This window comes from Borostomias antarcticus (assembly GCF_949987555.1).
Source record: "Borostomias antarcticus genome assembly, chromosome: 5".
In the NCBI taxonomy this organism is placed as follows: Eukaryota; Metazoa; Chordata; class Actinopteri; order Stomiiformes; family Stomiidae; genus Borostomias; species Borostomias antarcticus.
The window spans coordinates 32222751-32249439 of NC_140238.1; the positions used below are offsets into that span (position 1 = coordinate 32222751).

A 26689-nucleotide genomic window follows, 5' to 3' on the forward strand; every position below is an offset into this window, starting at 1 on the left:
GTGTGTGTGGGGTGCTGTTGATTTTCCTCCACACATCTCTCAGCCATATGTTTCCCCTATGTGGATCTGAAAACAGTGATGGGGATTAAATTAGGTTGCTAAGAGAACTGCTAGTCACCAGAAGCATTCAAGAACATAACCCGTGCTGGAATACTAGTGTATGAACAAAGCAATACAAGTAGAGCACATCTACTGACAGGCTGGCTGAATGACTAGAAGACTGACTTGGGACCTCCACTGAGGACATCCCAGTCCTGGCTATGGATCAGTAGTGATGCTCCCCTGCCCCTGTAGTCCAGGCATTTTATGACATAACCTTGAACAAATTGCAACAGAAATTATTTCAACTGTTGTAGTGTCATACATATGTTCTTTATAACATATCAGTTAGTCCCCCAAAATCCCAGTGCTGGAAAGTAATGAAAATGCAGATGGAAGGTATGTGACAAATATACCAATTTCCAATTTTCGCCTATGTAAAAGAAAAAGGTTTATGCATGTTTTCTTGTCTGATGTCCACACAACACTGTCCACCAACCAGAAACTATATAGGATGCATCACAGTGCATATACAGAAATATATTTTTTATTCTATTGGCATTTGGTGAAGAGAAAAGGGGTGAATCTCACACATATTGCAACAGAAAATCTGACGTGTATTAATCAAATAGCTCAAGAGTCTAGAACCCTGGAGAGGACAGTCTACAACCCTGGAGAACAGTCTACAGCCCTGTAGAGAACAGTAGAACCCTGGAGAACAGTCTACAGCCCTGTAGAGAACAGTAGAACCCTGGAGAGGACAGTCTGAGACGTAGAACCGTCCATAGCAGAGCAGCCAGGTGCTAGAGGGTCCACTTCAGATACCTGTGGGAGAAAATCACACGCGCGTGCGGGCGCACACACACACGATTAGAGGGTCCACTTCAGGAGAGAAGAGAACATGAGCAGGATGATAATAATAATAATAACTTGCATTCATCATCATCTTCATCATCACATGCCGCCTGATGTGAATTTGCACACCCTGATCCTAATAACAAGCGGAGTCTTGGTAAGGCTTTTATCATCATGATTTATTAAGTCTTTCAAGATACATGATTTGCATTAAAAAATATAATCTCTCTCACACACAGTCATGTAATCCAGTAAATCTAACTCCATAACAAATTGCATTAGGCCTACGTAACTAGCAAGCTAACTATAGCAAACGAAGTCAATGTAGATAGCTAGCTACGTTATTAATTAGCTTAGCTAGCTACGTAACTAGAAAATGTAAATAGCTAGCGAACTAGCTATAGCGTCATTTCTACCACGCCCTTAGAGAAAGGCGATTCGCCAAATAGAAAGTGATTGACAACCGTTTCAGGCGAAATTAGTTTTTGATTGACAAGACGATTGTCAGCCTGTGATTGGCCAAAGTAAAAATTGATTGACAGTTGACCCGCCCCCTCCAAGTCTCCGGCCTGCAGAGATACCAAGCCCCCAGGATTCGAAATCTAAAGTGAAGGCCTATTGAACCGCGCCATCTTGGCTAGATTTGTAGTCACTTGGCTATTTCCGGTGACTTTTGACTTGCGCAGTTGAGCTTTTCTGTCCGACGCGCGTCCACGAAAAAGTTCACCTTTATGTGAAATGTAGACGCACGTTCCCGGCTCTCTCGGCTCTCCCCGCTTTGATTTAGCAATGAAAACCGGCTTGCATATTAACCTGTTTTTGTAAAATATATCCATTGGAGAAATTATTTTTTCATCCAGGCATCTTAGTTTTAACAGGTTAAATATAACGGAACATGTTTTGTTTGCTAGTAGATGGTATTCATTCCGTTCGCGATAACGTTATTGCAGCCAGGCTAAATTCCTCCAGGGATCCAGTGACCGGCGAGTTGAAGAGCTTCACTCCCCGCCAGCAGGAGCTTTGGCCGCGGCTACCGCATCTCGGATAACCCGCTGAGTTCGTGGCTGCTATTTCACATATCTCAAATCCTTTCATGAAACTTGATCTAACATTATTGAATAGGTTACAGCCATGTGCTCCTCTACCAGGGAATTGTGAGATATCTGGTTGATTCTGTGTGATGTACACCTAATCCATGGCCACACACTGTTTTCTCAGGCGGCTTGTGGTCAGTCTGTGTTGTGTGTATCTGGAGTCAAGCAACCAGTCAGGTACTATCCTCCTAGACATCCATGCCATCTCCATGGTTACTGAGAAACAGCAGCATAGAGCTGGTCTTGAAACGGGTTCATATCCTTATCGGTGTCTAATGTTCTGTCGCCACCTGGTGGAGATTTAGAGGCTGCTAGAAGTATGAATTCAGGCGTTTTGTAGTCAGGATTTATAGATCTAAATCTCAGCTATCAACTTTTGTTCGAAGCTGATATGACGCTGTGGAGGCCCCCCTGAATTTTCATGGTCACTATTGGAGTTGAGTGTTAAACTAATTTGTGTTGTCAGACCACCGTCTTATTTCGACGTTCCACCCAGTTACTAACTTATGTAAATTGGCATTCATATTTCAATAGACTCGATCAAATTTGTAGTAGCTCATCTCTGACTAGGCTACATCTGGCAAATATCACACTGCTAATTCTTTCATGGTTTTCGTGAGCTGGTTGAGTAAGAAAAGGACTGAGCCTGACTATTCGTGAGCTGTGTAACCCCCCCCCCCCACTCAATAATGAAGTGAAACGAAATGGCGAGTCAGTCTGAGTGTCAGGCTAATTGAATATCAGTTTAGCTGGCTTGTCATGCACAATTGTACAATTGCAGTGATTTGGTTTTAAAAGCTGATGTATAATGCTGACCAGATGTACACTCCAAGAACTACCCCCTGTTGACCACTCACTCATCAGTTGCCTGTTATCATTCCTCTTTCTGAAGTGTTCATTTGTCTCCTCAGGTTGGATCCTGCCCATGCAGTGGCAAGGGACTCCAGTCAGACTGGTCTGCCCCACATCTCCAGCTAACCAGAAGCCCATACCCACCCCTGCTACAGACCCCCCAATGCTCCCACTACCCCCAAGCCTGAGACCACCACCCCCAAGCCTGAGACCACCACCCCGAAGCTGTGGAACAGCCTGCCACAAATTCAGTCTGCCCAGACCCTAGACATGTTTAAATCACAGCTTAAGACTCACCTGTTTTCACTGGCTTTCTAAGGCTAGTTAAGCCATACATCCCTGGCCCTCGTATGACTGTGTTGTTTTTAAATGGTGCATTGTTTGTATGTATTGTCTGTTTTTATTTTATTTATACTGTAAAGCACTTTGGTGCAACTTCGGTTGATTTTAAATGTGCTATATAAATAAAGTTGCAAATGAGAAATACAAGACTCCCGCACACACTTTTTCTCTGCTTTAATCTTTTTAACGTTTCGGTGTTGCCACCTTCATCAGGACAGATTTTTGATTTTTTCACTTATATAAATAATGTTGACCTTGACCTATCTAGCTCTAACTCTAAATCTTTTTTTCACTCAGTTCAGTTCACTGAGCACAGCCGTGGGAGCGGTGCTTATTAGCGCGTCAGTATACAACGGAGACCCAAACACAGGCCAAGAATGTTCACAGACTTTATTCTCAAATTAAATGAACATCCAAAACATACATGTAACAACAATTGTCATCTCAAGAGCCTGAGTTGTCACCGTGGCCTCGACATGAGGTTGGTAGGTAGGAAGGTAGATAGGTGAGTGGGTGGCTAAATCGGTGTTGGTGGATTGGTAATCAAGGGGTTATTTGTTATGTCTTGTGTCTCTTCCGTGGCTAGGGTTGGGTGGAACTGGAGTCTGGCTCCTCAGACCTTTCCTGAGGGGCTCAAACGTTGGCCCCACCTGTCTGTCAGAGAGGGCTGGCTGGTCCCGGTCACTTGAGGATGGTGGTTTGGCAGATGGTGCTGCCATCTTCAAAAGAGAATCCGAGCTGGAAGCGGCCTTTCCAGGAAAGACTCCTTCCCACTGATCGCGAAAGCGCCTCCGATGGAGAGCCAGCTTCAGGTCCTGCTTCCATTGGTCGTCAGGCGATTGTGGAACCTTCATCTCAGATTTTCCCTTTGAACCTTCACTCTTGTGAGTAGAGGCAGATGCGCTGACACCACTAGACGTCATGCCGGTGGACAGGTGGGTAGACTTTATCGAGGCGGGGCCGTTTCCCCGTGGTGGTTTGGATAAAAGGGCTGTGCCAGCCGCCCTCTGCATCAGACAGTCCGAGGTAGAAGTGGCCTTTCCAGGAAAGACTCTTTCCCAGTGATCGCGAAAGCGCCTCCGATGGAGTGCCAGCTCCAGGTCCTGCTTCCACTGGGAGTCAGGCGATTGTGGGCGAACCTTCATCTCAGATTGTCCCTTTGGACCTTCACCCTTGTGCGCAGAGGCAGATGCGCCGACACCACTAGATGACACAGCGGTGGAGAGGTGGGTCGATGTTATCGGGGCGCGGTCGTGTCGTCGTGGTGGTTTCGAAGAAGGGACTGTTTCAGCCGCCTTCTGCACTAGACAGTTCGAGCAGGAATCGGCCTTTCCTGGAAAAACTCCTTCCCACTTCTTGCGAAAGAGCCTCCTACCAAGCTTCAGCTTCCAGTCAGCCTCAGGTGACGGTGGAGCGTTCTTCTCAGGTTTTCCCTTTGACCCGACCCGACGTTTAGAGGACGACTCGCCGACACCACCAGACGCCATGGGGCTGTTCCCTCGACTGAACCGAGACCTGGCAGAGACCATGTCGTCTTCACAGTCGTCCCCCGGGTCACAGGGATGATAGTGTGAGCTGCTGGAGTGTGAGCTGCCTTCAGATCGGCTGTCCATCTCCAGCAGCGCTTCCAGATGGCCGAAGCACTTGTCGCATGCGGTCAGATCAATGTCACACCGTTCCCTTTTGAGAGAATGAAATACAAACTAAGATGACTTGATTACTTCGATAGATTTAAATATTAGGGCTGTCAATTTAACATGTTAATTAGATTAAATAATTATACAAAATTAATACACAAAAATTAACAGAAAGGTCTGTTGAAATATCTTCATTTGGGGGCTTCTGCCAGCAACAAAAATGACATAGGATCAATTTGTGATTAACTGTGATTAATTAATTACAGATCATGTAATTAATTAGAGTAATTTTTTAATCATTTGACAGCCCTAATAATATATAATCGAAATGCATCATATTATGCCACTCATTATACACATAACACACACACACACACACACACACACACACATATCTCTCTCTCTCTCTCTCTCTCACTCACACACAAACATTGTTTTGGATGCACTGAAAAAAAAACATAATAAACTTACCGATCAGTGTTGAAACAGATTCCATCCTAATTTAGAAAGAAAAGACAAGATGGCTGGTGAGGTTATACAGGCTTCACAAAGACAGAACAACTCCTGGAATCGTTTGAATTGTGAATTATTAAATTACAATGAAACTTTGATTACTAACCTCCGTGTATCCTTGATGCTTTCTCCACTGATCTAGTATCCAATTTACTACCACGACCAGGGAGAGCACAAACAGAAGTCCCAAGCAGAGCCGTGTTGCATCAAGGCCCTGGACCAGGCTTGTAATTGGCACATCACGGACTAACTGAGGTTGAATTATCACCCTTGTAATTGGCACATCACGGACTAACTGAGGTTGAATTATCACCCTCTCTCGCCTCATAAAATCATTCTTAGTCTCAATATATAACATATTCTTAATTCGTCAAAGCCATGTCTTTGACAACATGTTCAGACTGCAAACACCACAGCACTGACGCTTGTCCACTTGTCAAAGCTTTATATACCCTGCCGTTGCTACGTGTATGTTACGTCATAGTGCGAACACCCATGTCACAGACCGGATATTCCTGTGACGTTTCAAGCTAGCCTAGTATGACCATCCCATGGATGACCATCCCGATCTAGCGAGCTCACTGCTTCGCTCCGCAATATCGGTCTGGCCTTCGCCCCATAGAGAGCGATTATGTGGGCGGGGCTACTTGCCTTGACAGACAAACACCTTCAGCCAATAAGCATTCAGCAAACTTTTGCCAAATCCAGTCGGAAGAACGGCAAAAACGTATTTTCCACCGATAAACTCCACTAGTGCATACTCTTGTTCTTGTTTAAGTGTTGTGGTTAAGTCTATTTCTGCAATAACTGCACTTATAGCTGTATTTATTCTTCTAACGTTAACGTTATCACTCTTTGCTTCGGGAGCCGCCATGTTTGTTTAGCGAGCGGCAGGGACACGAACCAATCAGGGGCTGCTTTCCACTGTGGGGGCGGGACAGCAGTTAAAACGCAGTCCCTGATTGGCCCGATATGGTCTGGATTTTGGGATATTCGCTCTGGAGGAGGCGAAGGCCTACGGAAGAGCATTAGGGCCAACAACTGAGTTTATTATTTTTTAAGCTTCTGAGTTTAAAGCCAGAATTTCTGATTTCCAAAAATCGTTTACATGTGCTGCCAGACAGCTCAAGTTTGGATACATTTAGTTGCTGTGTGTATCAGTATCTGCTCTGCTGTTTTAGCTAATGTTTGGTAACGTAACGAATAACATTACAGCTAAAACTTATGAACTATTTGCTAGCCAGCTAGCTAACTGATTTAGCAGGGTGAGTGGGAGACCTCCAACTGACACTCAGATCCGACTTGAGAAGATAACTTTACGCTGCCCGTTTTGTGTTCTCTGCAGGTAGATGGGCAAAAGCTTCCCTTTCTAGGCTAACGGTAAAGCTAGGCTAACGCGAGCTTCTTGTCTTTGAAATTGAGAGTTTAACATGATTTTTCACGGTGCCCACCCACATCCATTGTATGACCAAAACGGTGATAGAACAATTATCAGACTTTCTCAAAAGTGCTTGTTTTGTCAACTTTTTGATCTGAACCATTGTATATGATGATATTTACTACTCTTTTAAAGGTGCTCAGTTTGATTTTTTTCGGCCACTAGAGGGGGCAGTGGTGCAGCGTATCAGATATAAACAAGTGGGCGTTTTCACTCCATAAGGTGCCGTTCAGGGGGCGGGGCTCAGCGCCAGGCCGGCTTCGCTCATAATAAAAATACATTCTGCATTTGCTCCACAGGCATGACACCGTTGGCTATATTTTCTGTACAGTTAGTTATGACTCCCCTGGACCTATTTATTGCATATATTGGAATTTATTTTATTTTATTTTTACAAAAAGTGCAGTAAATTGAACAGAGCACCTTTAAGAACACACATGATAGTTCCATGGTGTTCATATAATGCCCCTGTGTGCTAATATCATAGAAAACACTAGAAAGTAAGATTTTCACTGTGTTGTCCCTTTAATGACTCAGTTCATTCCCATGTAAAAGGCCCTTTAATGACTCAGTCCATTCCCATGTAAAAGGCCCTTTAATGACTCAGTCCATTCCCATGTAATAAGGCATCAGACTTCCAGCCAAATCTCTTGATTGGTGTGTTTTCCTCTCATTTTTCTCTCAGTTGGAGAAGCTCAAGAACTTGATTCCCTTCGACCAGATGACCGTTGATGACCTGAACGACATGTTCCCAGAGACAACGCTGGACAAGAAGAAGAACCCGTACTGGCCACACAAGCCCATCGCTGACCTCTAGCTGGACAAGCTCTGTCTAAATTATTATACTTTCCTTTAGTGAAAGATTGTATAAAGTCTGCTTCATCCAAGACAAGTTTGTGAAACGACTAATGATTTATGTTGTGAAACAACTGTTGGATCCTTGAGTGGCATTAAAAAATAAAGTGGACATTTCTTGATATTTGCAAAAAATGTGATTTACTTTTCAGAGAATGTAATATTGTGTTTGTGTTGATGATAGTAATATAGCTCTGTTGAATAATTAAGAATGTAACTTGGATCACTCCAGTGAGAATCCCAGTCCTCTCATGGGCAAATGAGCTGCTGTTTTATTACTGGAGTTATTCCCAGACAGTAAGAACATGATCTATTGGACAGTGTTTTCCTTCTAAATTTGGGATGGAATATGTTCCGGGTTCCAGCGTGCACAAAAAGTGCAGGGTCTCGCCCCTTGTGGATATGCTGATGAGGTTTTAAGTACACACTTGATAAAATCACTCCTTCCAAAAGTAGAGTAGAGTTTCATTCCCTGGTTAATTCGTTGTTATTGTAAAGTACTCGGCTACATTACTTGCCATTGCAAGTCCTCTGTACAGTCATGGGAGAAGCTCTGTTCAGAGTCTGTATACTTTCTCATGTCTATCGTAGGTTGCTCTCCCACTGAGGTGAGACAGAAACTTGCTGTGTCCTGATTGGTTGAATTTACTGTTGTGTTAAGGGTCTGTAACTCATCCATCAGAATGGTGACACCATGACTGAACTTCAGACGATCACGGTCCCAGTCTTTTTATGACGCGGTGTCCGTGTGTCCCTCTTGCTTTGTTATGACTACAGTATAAATCTCCATTTTGCCATGGTTGGAAATATGAGCGTTCCCAAGGGCCCTTTCTACACGAGGCTCAATGAAGGCTGTGTTCTCTGCCTATGAGGGCTTTGGTTAGTGGGCTGAAATATGGCTTTATGTAATCTATCAGGTCTGACTGACATGGTGAAAAGTGGGCCCTGTGCCTGACTTGATGAAATGAAATGTTCTCCTTCTAAATGAACTATGCATCAAGTTCAAAAGGTTGTGTGTACGGAAGCCCACAATTATAGACCAGATGTGTGTTCTGTCCCTGTTTTTTTTCTTCCTACTTGCCACAGATGGACTAACAACAGACAGCTGCCGGCAGTTACACTTCTGTCCAGAAGAGGGCAGCATCTGTTAAACAAAAGAAAAGCTGCACTGAATCTCCCCTTCATTTATTTTCTCAGCAAGAGGGAGGAGGCTACATATATATTTTTATATTTTGCATTTTTATATTTTATATTTTGCCTTTTGGTCCATACTGTAGATACGTGCAGCAGCCTGCTATGTCAGTAATTTAAGGCGGTTGAAAGGTTCTATAAACACTTTTTCAACTATTATCCCTGTAAGTACGCTAAATATTTGGACTGTATATACACTACAATAAGATACATTTTTATTCATACATAGACATCAAACAAAGCAATAGTCACCAGACTCAAGATGCACGATGAAAGGGAAACTCCAGAATAAGCTGCCTACCCTGCTTTTGCGAATGGACCCAAACATAAAACCAAAAACAGGTAGACACCACAGCAAAACAAACATAAAATACACAAACACAAAAAGAAAAACACAAAACGTACAGAAACGGCATCAGATCTAGATCGAGACAAAGAATAGTGACAATATCTAGTCACCCATTCAGAAAGCGAATAAGGAGGTGTAATATTAACTGCACTAAAAAATATTGTAACTTGCCTCCTGGAATTGCACAGGATGGATAAGGACGCATCGGGGGAGAGATACCAAAACAGATTCTACAGCCTTACATTTTTGAGTCAGCAGCGGGGTGAGGGAATTTCACCGTCAGCACATTTACTGTAATTGAGATGCCCTCCCTCCACCTTCTCCTCATTCTGCTCATTCAGATGCTATGCATTCCATAGTACAACCGCGATAATCCCCACTAAATCTATCCACTATGTCATCCAATGTTGGGCTCTGCCTGCAGTTATGCAGTCGGGTAGGGGATCTACTCGAGTCTCGAGAGCATTACTATGTGAACTTCTTTTTTGAATGTGCAACTCTCTTAAAAAGCAGCTCGTAAAAGATTGGTAAGGTTCTCCGTTTAGTTTGAAGGTAATTTGGGAAATGGGGGTCAGGGAGAAGGGTTTGTTTACTACCCAAACGTGTATTCTAACTCCTGGTTTAATTCCATTTCAATCATTAACCATTATCTTTATCCTCATCAATTAACAAACACAGTTGTAATTTGTCTTTAGTTGTTAGTGTTCTTTCAGGTCTGTTTGCCTTGGTTGATGACATCCTCTAGCATGACCTGATGGGGTCAGAGGTGGTGACCTACCGTGACCCCCGTTAGGGGCATGGCTACAGAAGTAGAACCCAGCCCCCCTTCAAGGGTCACGCACACTGTCAACTGTGTGGGTACAGCCAAGCTACAAGTGAATTGTGTTGGACCTTGTTTGTGTGTGTGTGTGTGTGTGTGTGTGTGTGTGTGTGTGTGTGTGTGTGTGTGCATTCATGGCTCTCCTTAGAGCTCTACTTTCTCTCGGCTCAGCCATTCTCAACCCAGCTGACCATTCGGCAGCTGTCCTGAACACATGTCCACTCTCTAACTGTTGTCATAGCACATAACGCCACATGCGACTCCTCAAGCGCTAATGATTTTCATACACATACTTAAGCCGTTATCTGATGTGCTGTTTGACATTGAAATCAATACTTAATCTCATCTCGGTCAAGGGAAGAAAATAAACAGAGGTCTCGAATCTGACATGACCTAGTGTGAGTGTGTGTATGTGTGTGTGTGTGTGTGTGTGTGTGTGTGTGTGCTGTGCTATGCAGGGAGGATGGTGCGTGAGAGCCCACTAATTTATCCTAAATTAGACCGCCGTGTTGTCGGCTTGGGTTTCCATTTAAGATAGAGTCAGTGTTCAAGACGCACTCTTAAGGAGCTTTTACACCCGTCCGAGCTTCAAAGGGCCTCGTCTCATACGTCACCTTTTAACAGGGAGACATGCTGTTCAAAATGGCCGCTAGGAGTTGCATCATTCAGATTTGACTTATAAATATACATAGAGGAAATTGGACACACGTTTGAATTCTGTTGCGTTCTGTCCGTGTTCTGAATTCGGTCTGATTAGATTTGCAATTCCGTAAAAAGAACAAAAAAAAAGGCCAAGCAGTTGAGGTTTTATTTCCATAGACACATCTCTAACTACGAGGTCCGACAAACCAACCGGTCTGTTCAGCGAAGCAAACTACTGTCCATGCAGACGTTATGCGTCCTATTTTTCACCGTTATCAAAACTGGCGTCTTGTGCGTCAGACACACAGTCCTTTGTCCTACAGTGTGTGTGTTATAGTTCTTACCCACTACAGCTCCTGTCACATGAGCGAGGGAAGCAGCCAGGGAGCTAGTGGGTGACTCGGTATGACCTGACAGTGCAGATATTCACCATGGTAGCCTGGTTAGATAAGCCTAAAAAGTTTCATAACCGCTCTTTTATGAGAGAACTACTTTGTTCACTTTGAAAGACCTCACGGTGCTGTTAGAGACTGATCTCGGTATGTTTACGCTGTTTGTAAAAACGAATGTCCTCTGGTGAAAACAGCGATGGGATGTGCATCATCTGCTGTTCTCCCCCGCCTCTCTTCCTCCCCCCCTCTCTCCCTCTCTCCCTCCACCCTTGAGAATCAATCCATCATCCCTGTCCTAGAGCAAGCAGCTCACATCCGCTCCTGTGTGAAAAACGCCCGGGTGCACTTCCTACCTATCCATCACACTGTCCATTCGGCTCCTCGTTTAGACATCCCTCAAACGTCACACGTTCAATTACGCGATCCATCACGGTCTTCACCCCGATGACAAGCCCGGGCCGATGATCATTGTCGGGCCACGGCGTCTATAGATCTGTGTTCCTCTCGGAGGATAGGGGGGTACGCCCCTGTCTCCCCAAACTTCCTGGTTGCCATGGAAGCCCCCCCCCCCCCCCCCCCCCCCCCCAGTGTGGCAAAGCCACTGGTGCTCATTGAAGTGTGCAAACAGGAGATCCCGGTGCCTGACCCCTGACCCTGACACGTCTGCCAGTGGAGGAGGATGGGAAAATGGCGCTCTCTCTCAAGAGAGCGGCCAATCGGATCACAGAGTTGTGACGAATGACATATGGTGGAGTGCACACAAGTGCGTTCATTCAAACCCATCATGAGCTATACTGAAAGAGAGAACCTTTTGTTATTATGATTACGATCACATCCGCCACAGCCATTCGGTCACAATGGATTGTGGGCCACGGTGATAATATCTTTGAGGGCAAAGTACCAAAAAGAGGGATTGAGTCTGCGATCGGGGAACAAGTGTGGCCCTCTCAACACACTCCAAGTTCACAGTGGCTGGTCAGGAATTCATGACGCTCACTGGGTTAGCTCATCGTGTCCAGGCGTCTCAAGGTAATCCGGCGATTTTAGCAGACACTGTGACTCTGCTCAACTCCCTGTGGAGAACCCAGACTTCACAGAGCTCCTCTCTTCCCAACAACAGCCCACCAATCACAAAGCCATGATGACATCATGAGAAAATTGCTCCCCTGTGTTGACAAGGCCTGGGCTACCGTTGCCATGGGGCGGCCTGAAAAGGCACCGCAGATCCCCGGAGATGAGGAGTGTTGGGGGGGGGGGGGGGGGGGGGTTGGGGGGGCGCAAGTAAATAAAAGTGTCATTTGCAATGTTTGCCTGAGGTCTTCTTCTTGTCGGAGTCAAACACAGCTCTATTATTGAGCTACGGAGGACCGAGGGGCTTCGAATGGCCGAGTATAGGGAGACCCCCCCCCCTCCCTCCGAGAATGGCAGACCTTCTTCCCGTATCGGTGTGTTTGCTGAACGAACCGCCTCCTCTGCTCGTTCGCTGGTCCACAACAGGAAAAAAGAGAGGGAGGCGGAACAAAAGAGAAGTCAACCTCGTTCGACCGGCGGACCGAATCACAGGTACGGGGCCCGCAAGAGACGAGGTCGTGCAGTTCAACACTTCATCAAGACACATGATGACCTGTCACCCTTTCAAGGCCTCTGGTCCAATGTTCATTTTGGCTGTCAAAGTGTTTTGACTTCCCCCCTCCCCCCCCGACGGTACCTGTCAGCCAAGTAGCTTAACTCTGATCTGAAGCATCTGATTCTGGCAGATCAAGGGGCCTCGCCTACCTTCCACGCCCCATTCCACAGCCGAGGTGCACACAATCCCCCTTATCCCTTTGATACCGGATATCTGGACAGGCCCTTGGCCTCGCCCCTCCCCCCGCCTCTCGTCCCTTTGGGCAGGAGGAGACATCCAACACCCCCGGGCCTTAATCCCCGCTGTACCTCGGTGACCCTACAGTGGAGGCGGGGCGGGGCTAAGGAGGAGGCGGAAAGCCGGGAGCGGGGACGCATTTCTGCGCGGCAGACTCATGGCGGCCCCCGGGGATTAGAGAACATTCTGCGAGGCGCCTCGTCGGCTCTGCGGCTCTCTCTCCCACCTTATCCTGTTGATATGTTCAGTTCACCGCTATCTGGCTCAGCAGCAAAGCGAGAGACAAAAAAAACAAAGTGTTGAGACAAAGATACCGTGTTGAAACATCGTTTCGGGACCACAGTGATAGCGTGTTTTCCTCCGGGCCCCCACCACGCGCCAGAACAGCGAGGTGTCACAGAGCAGCTGCCGGTCGCGTTGCGGCTCGCTGTGTGGGCGGCTATCTCCCCGCTGGGGCGGTTGTGTTTGTGTGCGCTGGAGTCATGGCCACGTGCACACACACACACACACACACGCGCGCACACACACCACAGAGTCCCCATTGATTCACACTAATCATGGCCGGGGGGCTCGGGGGGAAGCTGTGCACATGCGTGCGTGAAGTCAACACATTCCACGCATTCCACTACTTCCCAAAGAGACAGAAAATGTCACCACTACACTGAGCTCAGCTCACTGGGTCTTCTGTCCTGGTCTCTCTCTCTCCTCTCCCCTCTCTCCAGGGGACCTATTGCTCTTTCACTCACTCGCCCCTTCTTTCTGCCAAGTGACGGTGCGATTTGCTGCCACTGCACTTTTCAACAGAGCTTGTTTTTCCTTTTTTTTTAAATTCCACCCACGGGATGGCTGGGCCCTGACTCCTGACTGAATCAGCCCGGCAGAGAGAGAGAGGGGGAGGGGAGAGAGAGAGGGAAAGAGTGTGTGTGTGTGAGAGAGAGAGAGAGAGAGAGAGAGAGAGGGGGGGGGGAGGGGAGAGAGGGAGAGAGAGAGAGAGAGGGGGGGAGGGGGAGAGAGAGAGAAAGAGTGTGTGTGTGTGTGAGAGAGAGAGAGAGAGAGGGGGGGGGGGAGAAAGAGTGTGTGTGTGTGTGTGTTTGTGAGAGAGAGAGAGAGAGAGAGAGAGAGAGAGAGAGAGAGAGAGAGAGAGAGAGAGAGAGAGAGTGTGTGTGTGTGTCTGTGTGTGTGCGTGTGTGTGAGAGAGAGAGAGAGAGAGAGAGAGAGAGAGAGACGCATATTCATCTTCTGCGGTGGTCGACCGTGATTACCGTGGTCTGGGTGAGTTGCCCAGTGAGGAGCAGCTAGGCTCACTTCTCTGACACAGGCCTCATTCAGCAGTGACTCGCTGACACACTCGTGCTCCGGGCAAATCTTTATAGGACAATATGCCCACTGTGGAAATATATTTATTTCTGTCTAGCACCGTTTCACGAAATAACGATGTATGAACTCATAAACGGTTGATGAATTCAACTTTTACGGAGTCTATGTGAGGTGCGTCAGCGCCTGAGGACGAGGGGCGGTCCAGACAGGCAGTGACAGCAGTGAAAGGTGGGGACAGGGAAGACTGACAAACAGGACAGCTGGGCAGATGAAGACGTCGTCAATGGCCAACCCCCCCCCCCCCCCTCCCAACCCCGCCATTGCCTCCTCCTCCTCCTCCTCCTCCTCCTCCTCCTCCTCCTCCTCCTCGCGCCCCTCTCCCCGAGGAGAAAGGGTTCACAGCACGGCACCGTTACCATAGGAACTTTGTTTGCATTTCCCAGTGAGCGATTCCGGGGCTGCTGGCTTTCAGCTGGAATTCAGACATTCAATTGAGCACACAGGGCTGTCTGGAATAGCAATTGTCTATATGGGCCAACTTATTGAAAGACTTTCGAGGTACATTTCCGTTTAACTGAAAAGGGAGACAAAGACTTAGGCTTTTCGCTGGATGTTATCTTTCAACAGACTTTCAGGCAGCATCATGCGGTCTGGCACACAAAACCTAAAATCTTTTTGACTCCCCGTGTTTAATTTGAGGTGAAGAAAATGAAAGACCTTCTCTTAGAAGGTATAGCACCACCGCGGAGAGAGCATGCCAATCAAAACTACAACCCCCGGGTTTCCAGAGTGCAGCTTTCAGCCGAGCGCGCAGGCGCAGGAGCTGCATTGAGTGCGGTCCCCTAGGCCTGTCCCCGGTCCGTCCGCCCATACCAGGCTGCCTAGAAACAAAGGAGGCTTTCAGATTGACCTTGACACACCGCCACCCCCAACACCACAGGAGCCATGCAGAGGAATCCGCCCAAGTCTCATTCCAACCAATGATATCAATCTCCCCCATCCCCGGGCTTGAGGTTAACCTTGGAGAGAGGATTAATACATTTCATATGGGGGGAGCATCTGTTCAAACCCAAGCCTAGACTGTGGAAAAACAACCAGCTAATACCGCTGTGGAAATTGTATTTGATCAGTGTGGTACATTTATACATGGAGATTTGGCTATCGCATGGGGTTTGAAGTTGGTTCCTAAAGTGAAGACAAGCCTTGCTGAATGCTAATTAAATGAAATAGATTGTTACATTTTGAGGGATATTGACACACAAACTCTACTCTAAACTATGCAACTTAAAGACTGGTTCTGTCCAAGATTTGATTCGTGTGACTGACTTCTGCTTCACACAAATAAAAAACACTCAACACAAACAAACAGTTCCAGAAAATACGTTTTATTCACTGGAAAAAAAACGGTCACTTTTTTACACAATTAAACAGCCTGACGACATAAATTCAGGCGGTAAATTGCACATCTAATTTTCTTACAAACAAAATAAAAATAAAATAAAAAGCAGGCTTTAACTTCATACATTTCTGTCATAAGAAACAACTTCAAAACTGTACATTAAGCTTTTTACAAAGCACCTGGAGCTTCCATTTTAGAATGTTCATTCACATTTTATACACATTGCCCAAACAGGATCTGCTACATTAGACACTCTAGGAGTTCCTCCTCCAGGAATGGCCGTCTTAAAACATTCCTCAGTGGGTCGTTGGCTTGGAGCGTAGAGTCCAACCACCATGCTGCTTGGCAACACTGACAAGCTCCAGCCTCTGTCTCTCTCTCACAGAGCTATAAGACATTGGGAGAAGGGGTCTGTCTGTGTGTGTGTGTGTCCATCTGTCTGTCTAGCAGTCCAACTCTCCCCTCTCTCCTCAGTAAGTGTCAGCACTTGGTACAGGGTCTTCTCTCCGCGTAGCTGGGCCTCTTTCCTGACATGGTCGGGGTAGACCGCTCAGTCCGTGTCCACGTAACAGGGGTTGGTCCCCAGCTGCTGCGCCTCCTGGTACAGCCTGAGAAAGTCTTTGTACCGCGGGGCGCAGCCCATCCAGGCCTCCCCGAACCTCACGGTCCCCGTGAAGAGGAAGTCCCCCTCCCCGGGCCTGACGCCGCACTGGAGGGGCATGTTGACCCGGCCTGTCCAGCGCCTGGCCCTCACGCCCCCCGACACGAACACCTGCGTCTTCTGTCTGTACAGTCGGCTGATCGACACGGTGACTGACGACTGCTCCTCCTGCTGCTCCACCCCCTGGAGGCTGCCCCGCGCCACTGCAGGTGGGACAGAGGACAGGCTTGACACACTGGGATTGTACTCTAGTGCAACTCATCAGACAAATACATACGTTTGCTAAAATAGTATGAACAGACTATTCAGGAGAGGGAGAATGTCATCTTACCAAAGTCGCTGGTGCAGACTGCTAGCAGCACTTCAGCATTACTGCAGGGTTGACAGGGAGCTGGAGAGAAAGAGAGAGAGAAAGAGGGTGGATGAGTTCAGGGCTGAACCACAGCTCTACCATACAAAAGGAAACACTGATGACTCTAGTTTTCACTACGGTCCGCCATATTGAGCGATAAAAACCTCGCTGTCAACTCAACGGCTTTCCAGCCAACTGCCTCGAACACAAACAGCCAGCCAGACACAGTCAGCCGTGCGGGGCACACACACACGCACGCACGCACACACACACGCACACACACACTTGCACACACGCGCACAGCACCTCGGCCACGGTAATTAATTTCCCTCCCCCGGATGGTTATTTATTTTTGCGGACGGCTGAACGGGAGTCAGCTGTCATGGCCCTGGGTTTTACACCGAACAGATCTGGGGTGCAGCGCTCTCCTCTCATTATACGAGACGCTAGGAAAGAGGGAGGGAGCCGGGGGGGGGGGCGCGGGGGGTTGGGGCGCCTCTGCTAGAACAGGAACCCTCCCCCCTTCTCCTTAGAACCGCCTGACACCCTTCCGCAAACGAGAACCAGATGAGCAGGACGGAGGAGGGCGAGGCGAGGCGGATACACGCCTGACCTGCACGCAACCAGTCACTACAAAGCCTTCTGGGACCAGACGCTCACTACAACAACAACAACAACAGCAACTACAACAACTACAACAACAACATAGCCAGGTTAGGACCCACAGGACAATGTGACCCCCACACCCACGTGGGATGCGGTTGTGGACGGCCTGACAGGTGGGAACAGAACCCTCCCAGATAGCAAGCGGATCTGGGCCATATATGGGCCGGAACTAAGCCACAAGGGCCAGATCTGGCCAGTATATGGCCCAGATCCACTTGCTATCTGGGCTGGAAAGAGGAAGAGGACGTAAAACGGCACCAAGAAAATGTTCCCAAAACATGTGTCTGCTCATGGTGGGTCACTCCTTCATCGCTTCTGGAGGGGGAAAACATTTGAAATCAAGTGACCTGCAAGTAGCCCCCCTCCCCTCCCCCCTCCTGGGGGCGTCAGGACAGGCTTCGCTTCAGATCGGTCACACCGGAGTCCGGGGGCCCCCTGTCCTGACCCCGTCGAGGGCCTCGGATGCTTTACGACAGGAGAAAGGGCTCCTAGCGAGAGCGGTCGTGTCGGTGATTGGTTGACTCAGGTGGCCCTGCGGCTGCGCCCGGGTAGAAAGGCTTTATTAGTCCTGGACCTGGTGTGGTTTGCTTTTACTGCAGAGTAGCCCACAGGGGGAGGTATGGGGGAGGTGGGGGGGAGGCCGGGGGAGGAGTGCCCACAGGGGGAGGTATGGGGGAGGTGGGGGGAGGAGGCCGGGGGAGGAGTGCCCAGTCAGCAGTGGGTGGCTGAGGGTGAGGATGAGGTTGATAAACCCCAGCTGATGGGGCAGACTGCTTCGGACTGTTAGTCCAGGTGGACTGTGTGGATTCAATCACTCCACTGAGGGAGAAAAAAAAGCTCACTTTGGAGAAAGCCCAGTATAGTACAGTGGTAAACACTGATTTATGAATCCAGGGCTACCCATGCCGACCTCTGACCTCTCGACACATTCGGTTGTAGCCTAGCCCATGAGATAGAGAGAGGTCCTAAAAAGACCCTGTCGTTACAGTGGGAGGTCGCGACCCCTGGCGCGGGGCAGATTATATTTAGCCAGATTGTTCTGATGTCGGGAGGCTGCGATGCCGAGGAAGTGGGGGGGGGGGCGGGGTCTCAAGTCAGCTGGCGTCGCAACACAAGGCGCTGCAGAGCCAGCGGCGTGGTCGTGGGGTCAGGGGTCACCCAGCCGCAGGCTCTGGGGAGCTTAGGAACAGCTGGAGCGTCGGGAAGACTTCAGAGTGGAGCGTGGACCCGGGCCCTTTGATGAGGGCCTCCGCCTGCCGCCACATCATCCCAGAGCAGAGGCAGAGAGAGAGAGAGAGAGAGGGAGGCAGAGAGAGAGAGAGAGAGAGAGAGAAGCGAGAAGCAGAAACCCAGAGCAGCTCTCTGGGCCGAGGCTCACATGTCAGACATGAAACAGAGCCACAGGAATGGCCTGGCAACCCGGTCGGCAGCTCTCCCCGACCCGAACGCACGCTGCTACGCTCCGATCAGAACCACTTCACAGAGTGGGAGGGGAGGAGGGGTGGAGGAGGGGGAGGAGGAGGAGGAGAAATAATGTCCCTGCAACATCTGGTCCCGGACGCATTCCACCCTAATGGAGAACGACTCAATAATACCACCACGTTCCGACAGGAACCACTTCAGACGACGGAGAAGAGAGGGAGGATAGATGAAGGGCAGAGGAATGAAAGGGAAGAGACAGTAATGACGAATAGAAAGCGGTAGAAATGGAGAAGTAGGAAAGATTGAGACGGAGGTGAAGAGGGGGAGAGCGGAGGGGGTGGGGGGTGGGGTGGGGGGGCGGAGGAGTAGTCTGTATATACATACACACACAGCGAAACGTCCTCCCAACATCTCCCATTTCCTCCCCCTGACGGAGAACAACTCCAGCTTAGCACAGGGGCGTCAGAGAGAGAGAGAGAGAACGGAAGAGAGAAGAGAAAGTGAGGAGAGAGAGATAGATAGGTAGATAGTTCGATAGATAGATAGAGAGATAGATAGAGAGAGGGAGAAACAGAGAGAGATAGAGAGAGAAAGAGATAGAGAGATAGATAGAGAGAGAAACAGAGAGAGATAGAGAGAAAGAGAGATAGAGATAGATAGATCGATAGATAGTTTCTGAGAGATAGATAGAGAGAGAGAGAGAGATAGATAGTTGGAGAGAAACCGAGAGATAGATAAACAGAGAGAGATAGAGGGAAAAAGAGAGAGATAGAGAGAGAGAGAGAGATAGATAAACAGAGAGAGAGAGAGAGATAGAGGGAAAAAGAGAGAGATAGAGAGAGAGAGAGAGATAGATAAACAGAGAGAGAGAGAGAGAGATAAACAGAGAGTGAGAGGGGGAAAAAGAGAGAGATAGAGAGAAATAGATAGAGAGAGAAACAGAGAGATAGACAGATAGAGATACAGATAGATAGATAGATAGATAGATAGATAGATAGATAGAGAGATAGATAGATAGATAGATAGATAGATAGATAGATAGATAGATAGATAGATAGATAGATAGATAGATAGATAGATAGATAGATAGATAGATAGATAGATAGGAAGGAGAACCCCAGAGTTGAGCACCGGACCCTACTGTTTAATCACACCAATCAGACCAACATCTCTCTCCCTGTCATCTCCCCTCATCGCTGCACCAGCTCGTACCACGCAGGCGAGCGCAGGAAACGGACTGGATCAAAACAAGCCCCACCCACCACGCCACGACCTCCCCGTTCACCTCTCTCGACCGCGCCAGCACCGTGTGCAGGATGTAGACGCGTGAACTCTGGGAGCAAGAGGAAAACAGATGTGGGCTGGATATCACTCCTATTTGTTTTTTTTGTGTGCGAAAAAACATCTGATATTATGCACATTCACACAGCTTGAGGTCTGGTTTGGCAGGTACGCTGCGTGAAAATAAAGGAGGTGTTTTGAAAGGGAGGCTCTGTGTTTGACTGTGCCCCCCCCCTCGACGCAGTCCATCACTGAGAACTCACAGGGCCAATAATAAGGCTCTCTCACACATGATGTTTAACACATGATGTTTAACACATGCTCCCATACGGCTACAGATAATAAACCGACTATTGGGACATTTACCTGTGAACTTGACTTCTATCCTTCACACAGAGCGCATTATAGAACCGGTACAGACTGACGGCAGAACGAGGCTGTTTTGATTCCACTGCGGTTTCGAAATTTCCCGTGTAACACATTCTTACAAAAACACGCTGACTGAGAGAGAAATAAACTCTCTGTACCAAAAGTGAGATAGGGGAGATTTTCCTAGAAAAGAGGAGGCCTTGAAGATTACCGCCAGCAGATGGCTGCGTTTAGCGCAAGGCTAAAGACGCTGAGACAAAGAGACAAAGGAAGCCAGGTGATGGAGGGAACCAATCAGAAAGTCCGTCAGAGGACCTCTCCGTTTAACATTCATCGGTATTGATCTTGGGCGAGACCCAGAGGGCAGCGTTTCTCACCAGCCAGCGAGTGAAGCTCAGCTCCGGGCCTGTTGTTGACCAGCTCGTACTGGAAGGCGGTAATCTTGCGGCTGATATCCCTGTGGGGGATGGCCTCGATGAACAGCGCCCCCTCCTGGATGCTGAAGCAGTGCACCTTGCCCTCGGCCTGGTCCTGCTCTCGGAGGAGGAGTCGCAACTTGCCCGCCCGGTCCAGGTAGATGTTGGTGCCGCTGGAGTTCTGCAGGGGCTTGATGCAGACGGAGACGCGGGTGGAGGCCGGGGACACGGTGTTGGGACGCAGGTTGACGATGATGGCGCCCGTGGGGTAGAGCCACTCCAGGGCGCCCTGTGAGCAGCGCAGGTACACCTGCTCCACGTCCCTGGCATGGCCCTCATGGGTGAGACCGCTGGAGGGGGAGAGGAGAGGGGGGTGAGTGAATGGAGAAGTCAAACATGGCTGCCAGACATTATAGAAAACCTTATAAAATAAAGAATTCACAGCACATGTGGTCGTTCGAGAACAAAGAAAAGCTTTGAAACACATAAACCCAAGAGACGTTCAACCAAACCAGGACAGAAATAGCCCTGAGTAAAACAAGAGCTCGTAAGCTAATTTCCAATCAAAGCGTCAAAGAGATGTTTTGTGCTTAAAAAAAAAAAATGACAGAGGGTCAGTTTGAGCCCCGAGTTGAGACGGAGAGAAGGAGAAGCCTTCTGGCTGATTGAAAGGAATGCGCTCTAATATCCTCGCTCAGAGTGTTAAAACCCGGCCGCCCGCGAGCCTGGCTGCATGACCAGTCACGCGCCCACGCGGCTCCGCTGACCTCAGCCCCCGATACACGCTCCTCCACGCTCGCTGTTCCCCGCGGGGCCCTGGCCAAACGCTCTGCTGGCGGGCTGCCGTTGGGAAGCGTTTAGCGGCGGTAGAGGATGAATAAAAGGACACAGAGGCTTCTGCGAAGACAACGGCACAAACAGTAGCCGGGCCCGCTGCATGCAAGTGCAAATGCAGGTCACGCACCGAGCCTCCCCTCGCTTTCAAGCCGCCAAAGAGACTGGAAGAGACTTGTCCGGGCAGCATTCTGGACTCTGGCGCCAGAATGACCCACGGAGTCCATCCAGAATTCAATGGCTGCCGACTGAGAGGTTCCAAACTCCCATCTGTCACTCATAGCAGAAGCCATGGGCAGGAAACCCTCAGCATTCTACCAGGATCGGGATGCCAAGTTAGCGGTTGCTTTTCCTTGGGAGAAACACCCAGTCTTGAAAATGAGACGCTGAAATCCTAATGTGCCACAGATCTGAACCTTACTCGGGCATATGCTGATCAGAAGCAGCACAGTCCCAGAGCCAGGCTTTCCTCTGTATGCCTTTAATTAAGCCTTTTTTAGCTTCATCATCTCTGCAGGCAATTATAAGGGAGTCTTGCTAATGAGCAACAGATCATTGGTTACAAGCTCAAAGTGCTAACCTACCCTCCTGGTTCTGAGGATGAAAACATAACCACTCTCTTTAATCACCCAAAACAGATTTGACTGCCTGTAGTAGCTTAGTCTTTGGTGGTCTTTGTAGTTTATTTATTATGTAGCTACTTATGAGAACTTATGAGAATATAATTGACTTCTTGGTGAAACAGAACCTACCAGAAACCACCACACAATGAATAATATGATTTATCCTATTTTTTTTTACAAGGAAATCAATGCATTTGTTGCCTATCTGTAGGCTACTTATAGCCTAAGGCTACGAATATACATGGAATCCACTCTATACAGTGAAGTGAAATGTTGTTCAAACTCACTTTAACAGTGAATCTTATCAAGTTAGAACAAGATATAAATTATCATCAAATTCCATTGTGAATGTAATTTACACATCAAAATAGAATTAAACTCATTGTCTCAAACTCAGTCATTTCAATACACAGGTTGATTCAACTGCTGACCCAAGACTTTGTAGTCTAGACTCGGATAGACTGGCCTTGGGGAGCATCCAGCTTAGAGCAGTTATGCATGAAAGAATCTAGTCTATCTCATATTTGACTGCAATGCACAGCCTTTATAATTTGATGCATTTTTCCTCCATTTAATTAATGGCCGCAAAAAAACACAGCATCAACAGATCTCTTAACACGCACAATGTAGAGCTCAAATCAGTGGATAGATTGAAATCACCTGAAACATTTTTAAAACTTAAAAATCTCACCTGCCCCTCCAACTGCACTGGTCGCTTGAGTACTGGCAGAGCGCGATCCTCCAGAGCAGGAGGAAGGAAAGCGAATGCGCCAGGATCGGTGCGAGCATGTTTATCCCACCGAGGGCAGTCGCAACAGGCGCAACACTTTTCCTTTTCGTTTCAAGTGAAACAACACAGTCCGCCGCCGTAAATCCAGCTACATTGCGTCTCCATGTGTCCTTTTTGCATATAGGCTACAGCTCTAGACGACCTATACCGGGTTTCTTTTGCCGCTACGGAGGCTATGCCTTGTTCAAACTAGATCATAGCAGACTACGGACATGGACACGACCAGTGAGTCTTGACTCGAGCGAGTGTTTTCTCTCCTCTGGTTTCGCTCCACGTCACACCCCATGCACAGAGTTGCGCGTGCGCTTTGTCGACTAGAGCTGCCCAGAAGAATCAGAGATGACTTTATGAAGTAGGCCTGCTTCTTCAGAGGTACTCAGGTAGGATACACTCTTGGTAGGTACTCAGGGCTCTGCGCATTATGACATCTATCTTCCCATTCATTTGGGAAGATTATTAACAACTTGCTATAATTATTAGGAATAATTATTCCTATAAACATTTAGCATACATGTCCCTGACTACCTCAAGTCCGATACATTAAGTAAACATTTGATAACACATATACTGGTTGTCTTTTATCTATTAAACAGATATGTTTGTTTTTCCACTGTGTGACGAAAGGGAAACCCGTTAAACAGGGAAACGAGCTGTTTGTGTTACATTCCCTCTGATTTCTTTGGAAGGCATGGTTTAAGTGGTCTCAAAGTTGTGGTTTGTGTGTCGTGCGTGCGCGCGTTGTGCACGAGAGAGAGTGTGTGTGTGAGAGAGTGTGTGTGTGTGTGTGTGTGTGTGTGTGTGTGTGCTGGTATGTTTTCGTCTTGCTACACTGGATGCATGCTACCTAGGTGCTGTAACAAGGCTCTGCATGTTGTAATGGAACCAGGATCCATGTCGGGACACGCTGCCTGAGGATTAGTGACATCTATACAGGTAGCCTGCCTCTACCACGACCTTCCACCTCAAGAATAGAATTAAATAATTCACGAGAAAAAGAGAGGACACTGCATAATCCGCTGTGTCAGAATAACTAGCCTATCCCACTTAAAACGTAACCTCCGACGGTGCCCAAGCTGTCGCGAGAGTTCCCCGAGTGCGTTGGTGTTGTTTTACCAGGAGACAGCGCGAGCTGCCAGGTCATTAACCCCCTCGCGCTTTCCCAGCTGCTTTATCGCCGACACCCCATGTTTGTTATTTTCACTCTCCTTGCAGCTTTGAAGGAAAGCAGGTTTTCCTCTCAACCTCCACACCTGTCATGTACTTTTCAGGGGAAACGAGGCGGGGGTGTCGAGAGCATGAGAAGAGCCGTGAGGGATCACACAGTTAATCACACTGTGCAATACCTGTTGGCGGTAGTAGAGTGAAACTTGGCATACAAGCCCGGAATCTTTTTTTTTCAACTGAGTAGTGATGAGGTATATATGAGAGGGTTAGACGTGTTTGGTAAATACGGTGCATGAATCTGTGAAAGGGTGTGTGTGTGTGTGTGTGTGTGGGGGGGGGGGGTTAGGGGAGGAGCAGGAGGAGTGTAGGAGTGAGGGGAGACAGGGTGAGAGCTGGGTTTTGGGAGGGGGAGTAGAGAGTAGGAGAGATAATTGTGTTTTCATGGTGGTTGTTTTCCTGATCTCTTGCTGAGAGTGACTCACTCTGCCCACGAGCAGTCCCCAGGTGAAAAAGCAACCATAAAATGGGATTGCCCTGGCAGGATGTGACTTTGTGTGTGTGTGTGTGTGTGTGTGTGTGTGTGTGTGTGCTCTGTCATCACCTGTCTTTAAATCCCTTTATCGGCTCTGAGAATGGCTTTTCTGGTTTTTCTCAGCCTGTTCTCTGTAAGACTATGTGGTAAATTAAGAAAACAGGCGTGTGTAGAAGGACATCCACTCGCAATAAATAATTACCCAACTGCCTATTGTTAATTAATCTCTGTGATGTGCCAATGATTATTACATGTAACTTCCCAGTAATGTTTCGGTATCTGTTTGCGAATGAAGTCTTGTCCTGGCATGTTTCTTAAATGTTATCAGGTACAGATAAACCGTAAACGTCAGTCGCGCAAGCCTGTCCCATGTCTCTGTGGTATGCACTGGCAGATAGGAAGGCGTTGATATCACCAAGAGACTGCCTGCTTGTCAACGTCCCTCTCCTGGCCCCTCTCCAGGCTGTCAGAAGGGCCGCAGGGCTCGTCGGCGGTACCGTAATTTTTCGAATTCCTCTCATAAACTGGAACGTTGTCATTTTAAGTGCAGCCGTGTCTGAGGAGAGGCATGGCGTTGGTATCCATCCTCACACCTCGTCCTCGGGTCGGCAACCGAGTCGGGTTTTGATGTTGCCGATACAGAAGGAGCGCGGCCAAACGGTACATTCCAGCTCCGCTCACCCCCTTCACTTCCATCGTTGTTGTTAGTCTTTTCCTTCGGTCTTTTTCGACCGCTGATAGTGTCCGCACGGCCCGGCAGTGTTCAAATATGTAGGGGAGGGGGGTAGAAAGTGACATATTTGGGGAATGCAGCAACTGTTTGCGTCTCCCTCAGAATTCTCTGAACTCCACGCAATCCGGAGAAGACAAAGCTTGCTTCTTGTTCCAGCCATGATGACATATGACCATCTGTGGACTTTGTGTGGGTGCGATGTATTCTTTGTGTGTGTGTGCGTGTGCAGATACTGCATGTACGGCGTGCATATGTCATAAATATGTGTACGTGAGAGGCGGAGAGGAGGTTGGAGGGGCCTCCTTACAGCGACGTGCAGACGTCCATGCTGCATTAAGCCTTAATGCCTTCAAGCTGCCTCCGCCGTGCCGTAGTCCGCCTGCTCTCTCTGCTCAGAGGCCCATATTAATCTGAGGATCTGCAGCTCGCCAAATCTCGCAAGAGGAATTTAGGTCAGGCAGCGTTCTGACAGGGTAGTCAACCTAGCAGGTGGAGACTTACTCTTGAATGAAAGCAGCGCGTTAAAAGTGCGTTCAGCTGTGCTCTGTCTTGCACATTTCAGAGGTATAAGAATGGGCTCGGGACACAGAGATCCAGGTGGTGGTGAGGTGAGGCTCGCGAGACGACAGGGTGGACTCAACCCTGTTGAGATAGCCCCTCATGTAGCTGATAGGCTAGCTGAGATGACTCAGTGTCTTCCAGAGGAAGATGTGATGCAAGACGAGCGGTAGTTGGAAGAAGAACAGTCATGCGATCCGTCACAGTAGGAGAGTTTTGTAGTGGAAGTATAATATTTAATGTGAAAGACTTGAGTTTTTTTCAGACTAGCTATCAGGATCTGGCTTCCTGTGAAGATGTTTGGAGACTGCTTGTCTATGGGAATGAGGATCACAGCTTCCTGGTTGGACGCCCTCATTCTTCGATGTGCTGGATCAGCCCAGGAGCCATGCACAAAGAACATTAGTCATGATGCTGTGTGACAGCCATGGCAGGCTCAGTGTGTGTGTGTGTGTGTGACTGTGTGTGTGTGTGAGTGTGTGTGTGTGTGTATACGTGTGTGTGTTTTGTCAGTCATTAGGATCCATGATGCTGTGTGATAGACATGGCACGCTCAGTGTGTGTGTGTGTGGGTGAGTGAGTGAGTGTGTGTGTTTGTGGGTGAGTGAGTGAGCGAGAGCGTGTGTGTGTGTGTGTCTCGTCAAACTCTCGGTGCTGAAACTCAGAGAGAGGAGGCGATCAGATCTGGC

At 48.2% G+C, this 26689-nt stretch overlaps 1 protein-coding gene across 1 annotated transcript; it reads right to left on the reverse strand.

Moving 5' to 3' along the window:
• Positions 1–15564: 15564 nt before the first annotated feature.
• metrnla (meteorin like, glial cell differentiation regulator a) lies at positions 15565–23165 on the reverse strand. The gene is made up of 4 exons (XM_084437708.1): positions 22915–23165; positions 20728–21116; positions 16592–16651; positions 15565–16463 (listed from the first exon to the last, which is right to left on the reverse strand). Exons 1-4 carry the CDS (start codon positions 23010–23012, stop codon positions 16150–16152), a joined length of 861 nt encoding a protein of 286 aa, XP_084293834.1. The 5' UTR covers positions 23013–23165; the 3' UTR covers positions 15565–16149.
• Between the last annotated feature and the right edge of the window lie 3524 nt (positions 23166–26689).

What these genes read in the sequence shown, in the direction of transcription:
- metrnla (XM_084437708.1), bottom strand. Translation starts at nt 23,012, where the DNA reads ATGCTCGCACCGATCCTGGCGCATTCGCTTTCCTTCCTCCTGCTCTGG. An exon ending in CAGTGCAGTTGGAGGGGCAG is followed by an intron (nt 21,117 to 22,914) that starts GTGAGATTTTTA and finishes CTCCCCCTCCAG; the next exon opens with CGGTCTCACCCATGAGGGCC. An exon ending in AGTCTGCACCAGCGACTTTG is followed by an intron (nt 16,464 to 16,591) that starts GTAAGATGACAT and finishes TCCCACCTGCAG; the next exon opens with TGGCGCGGGGCAGCCTCCAG.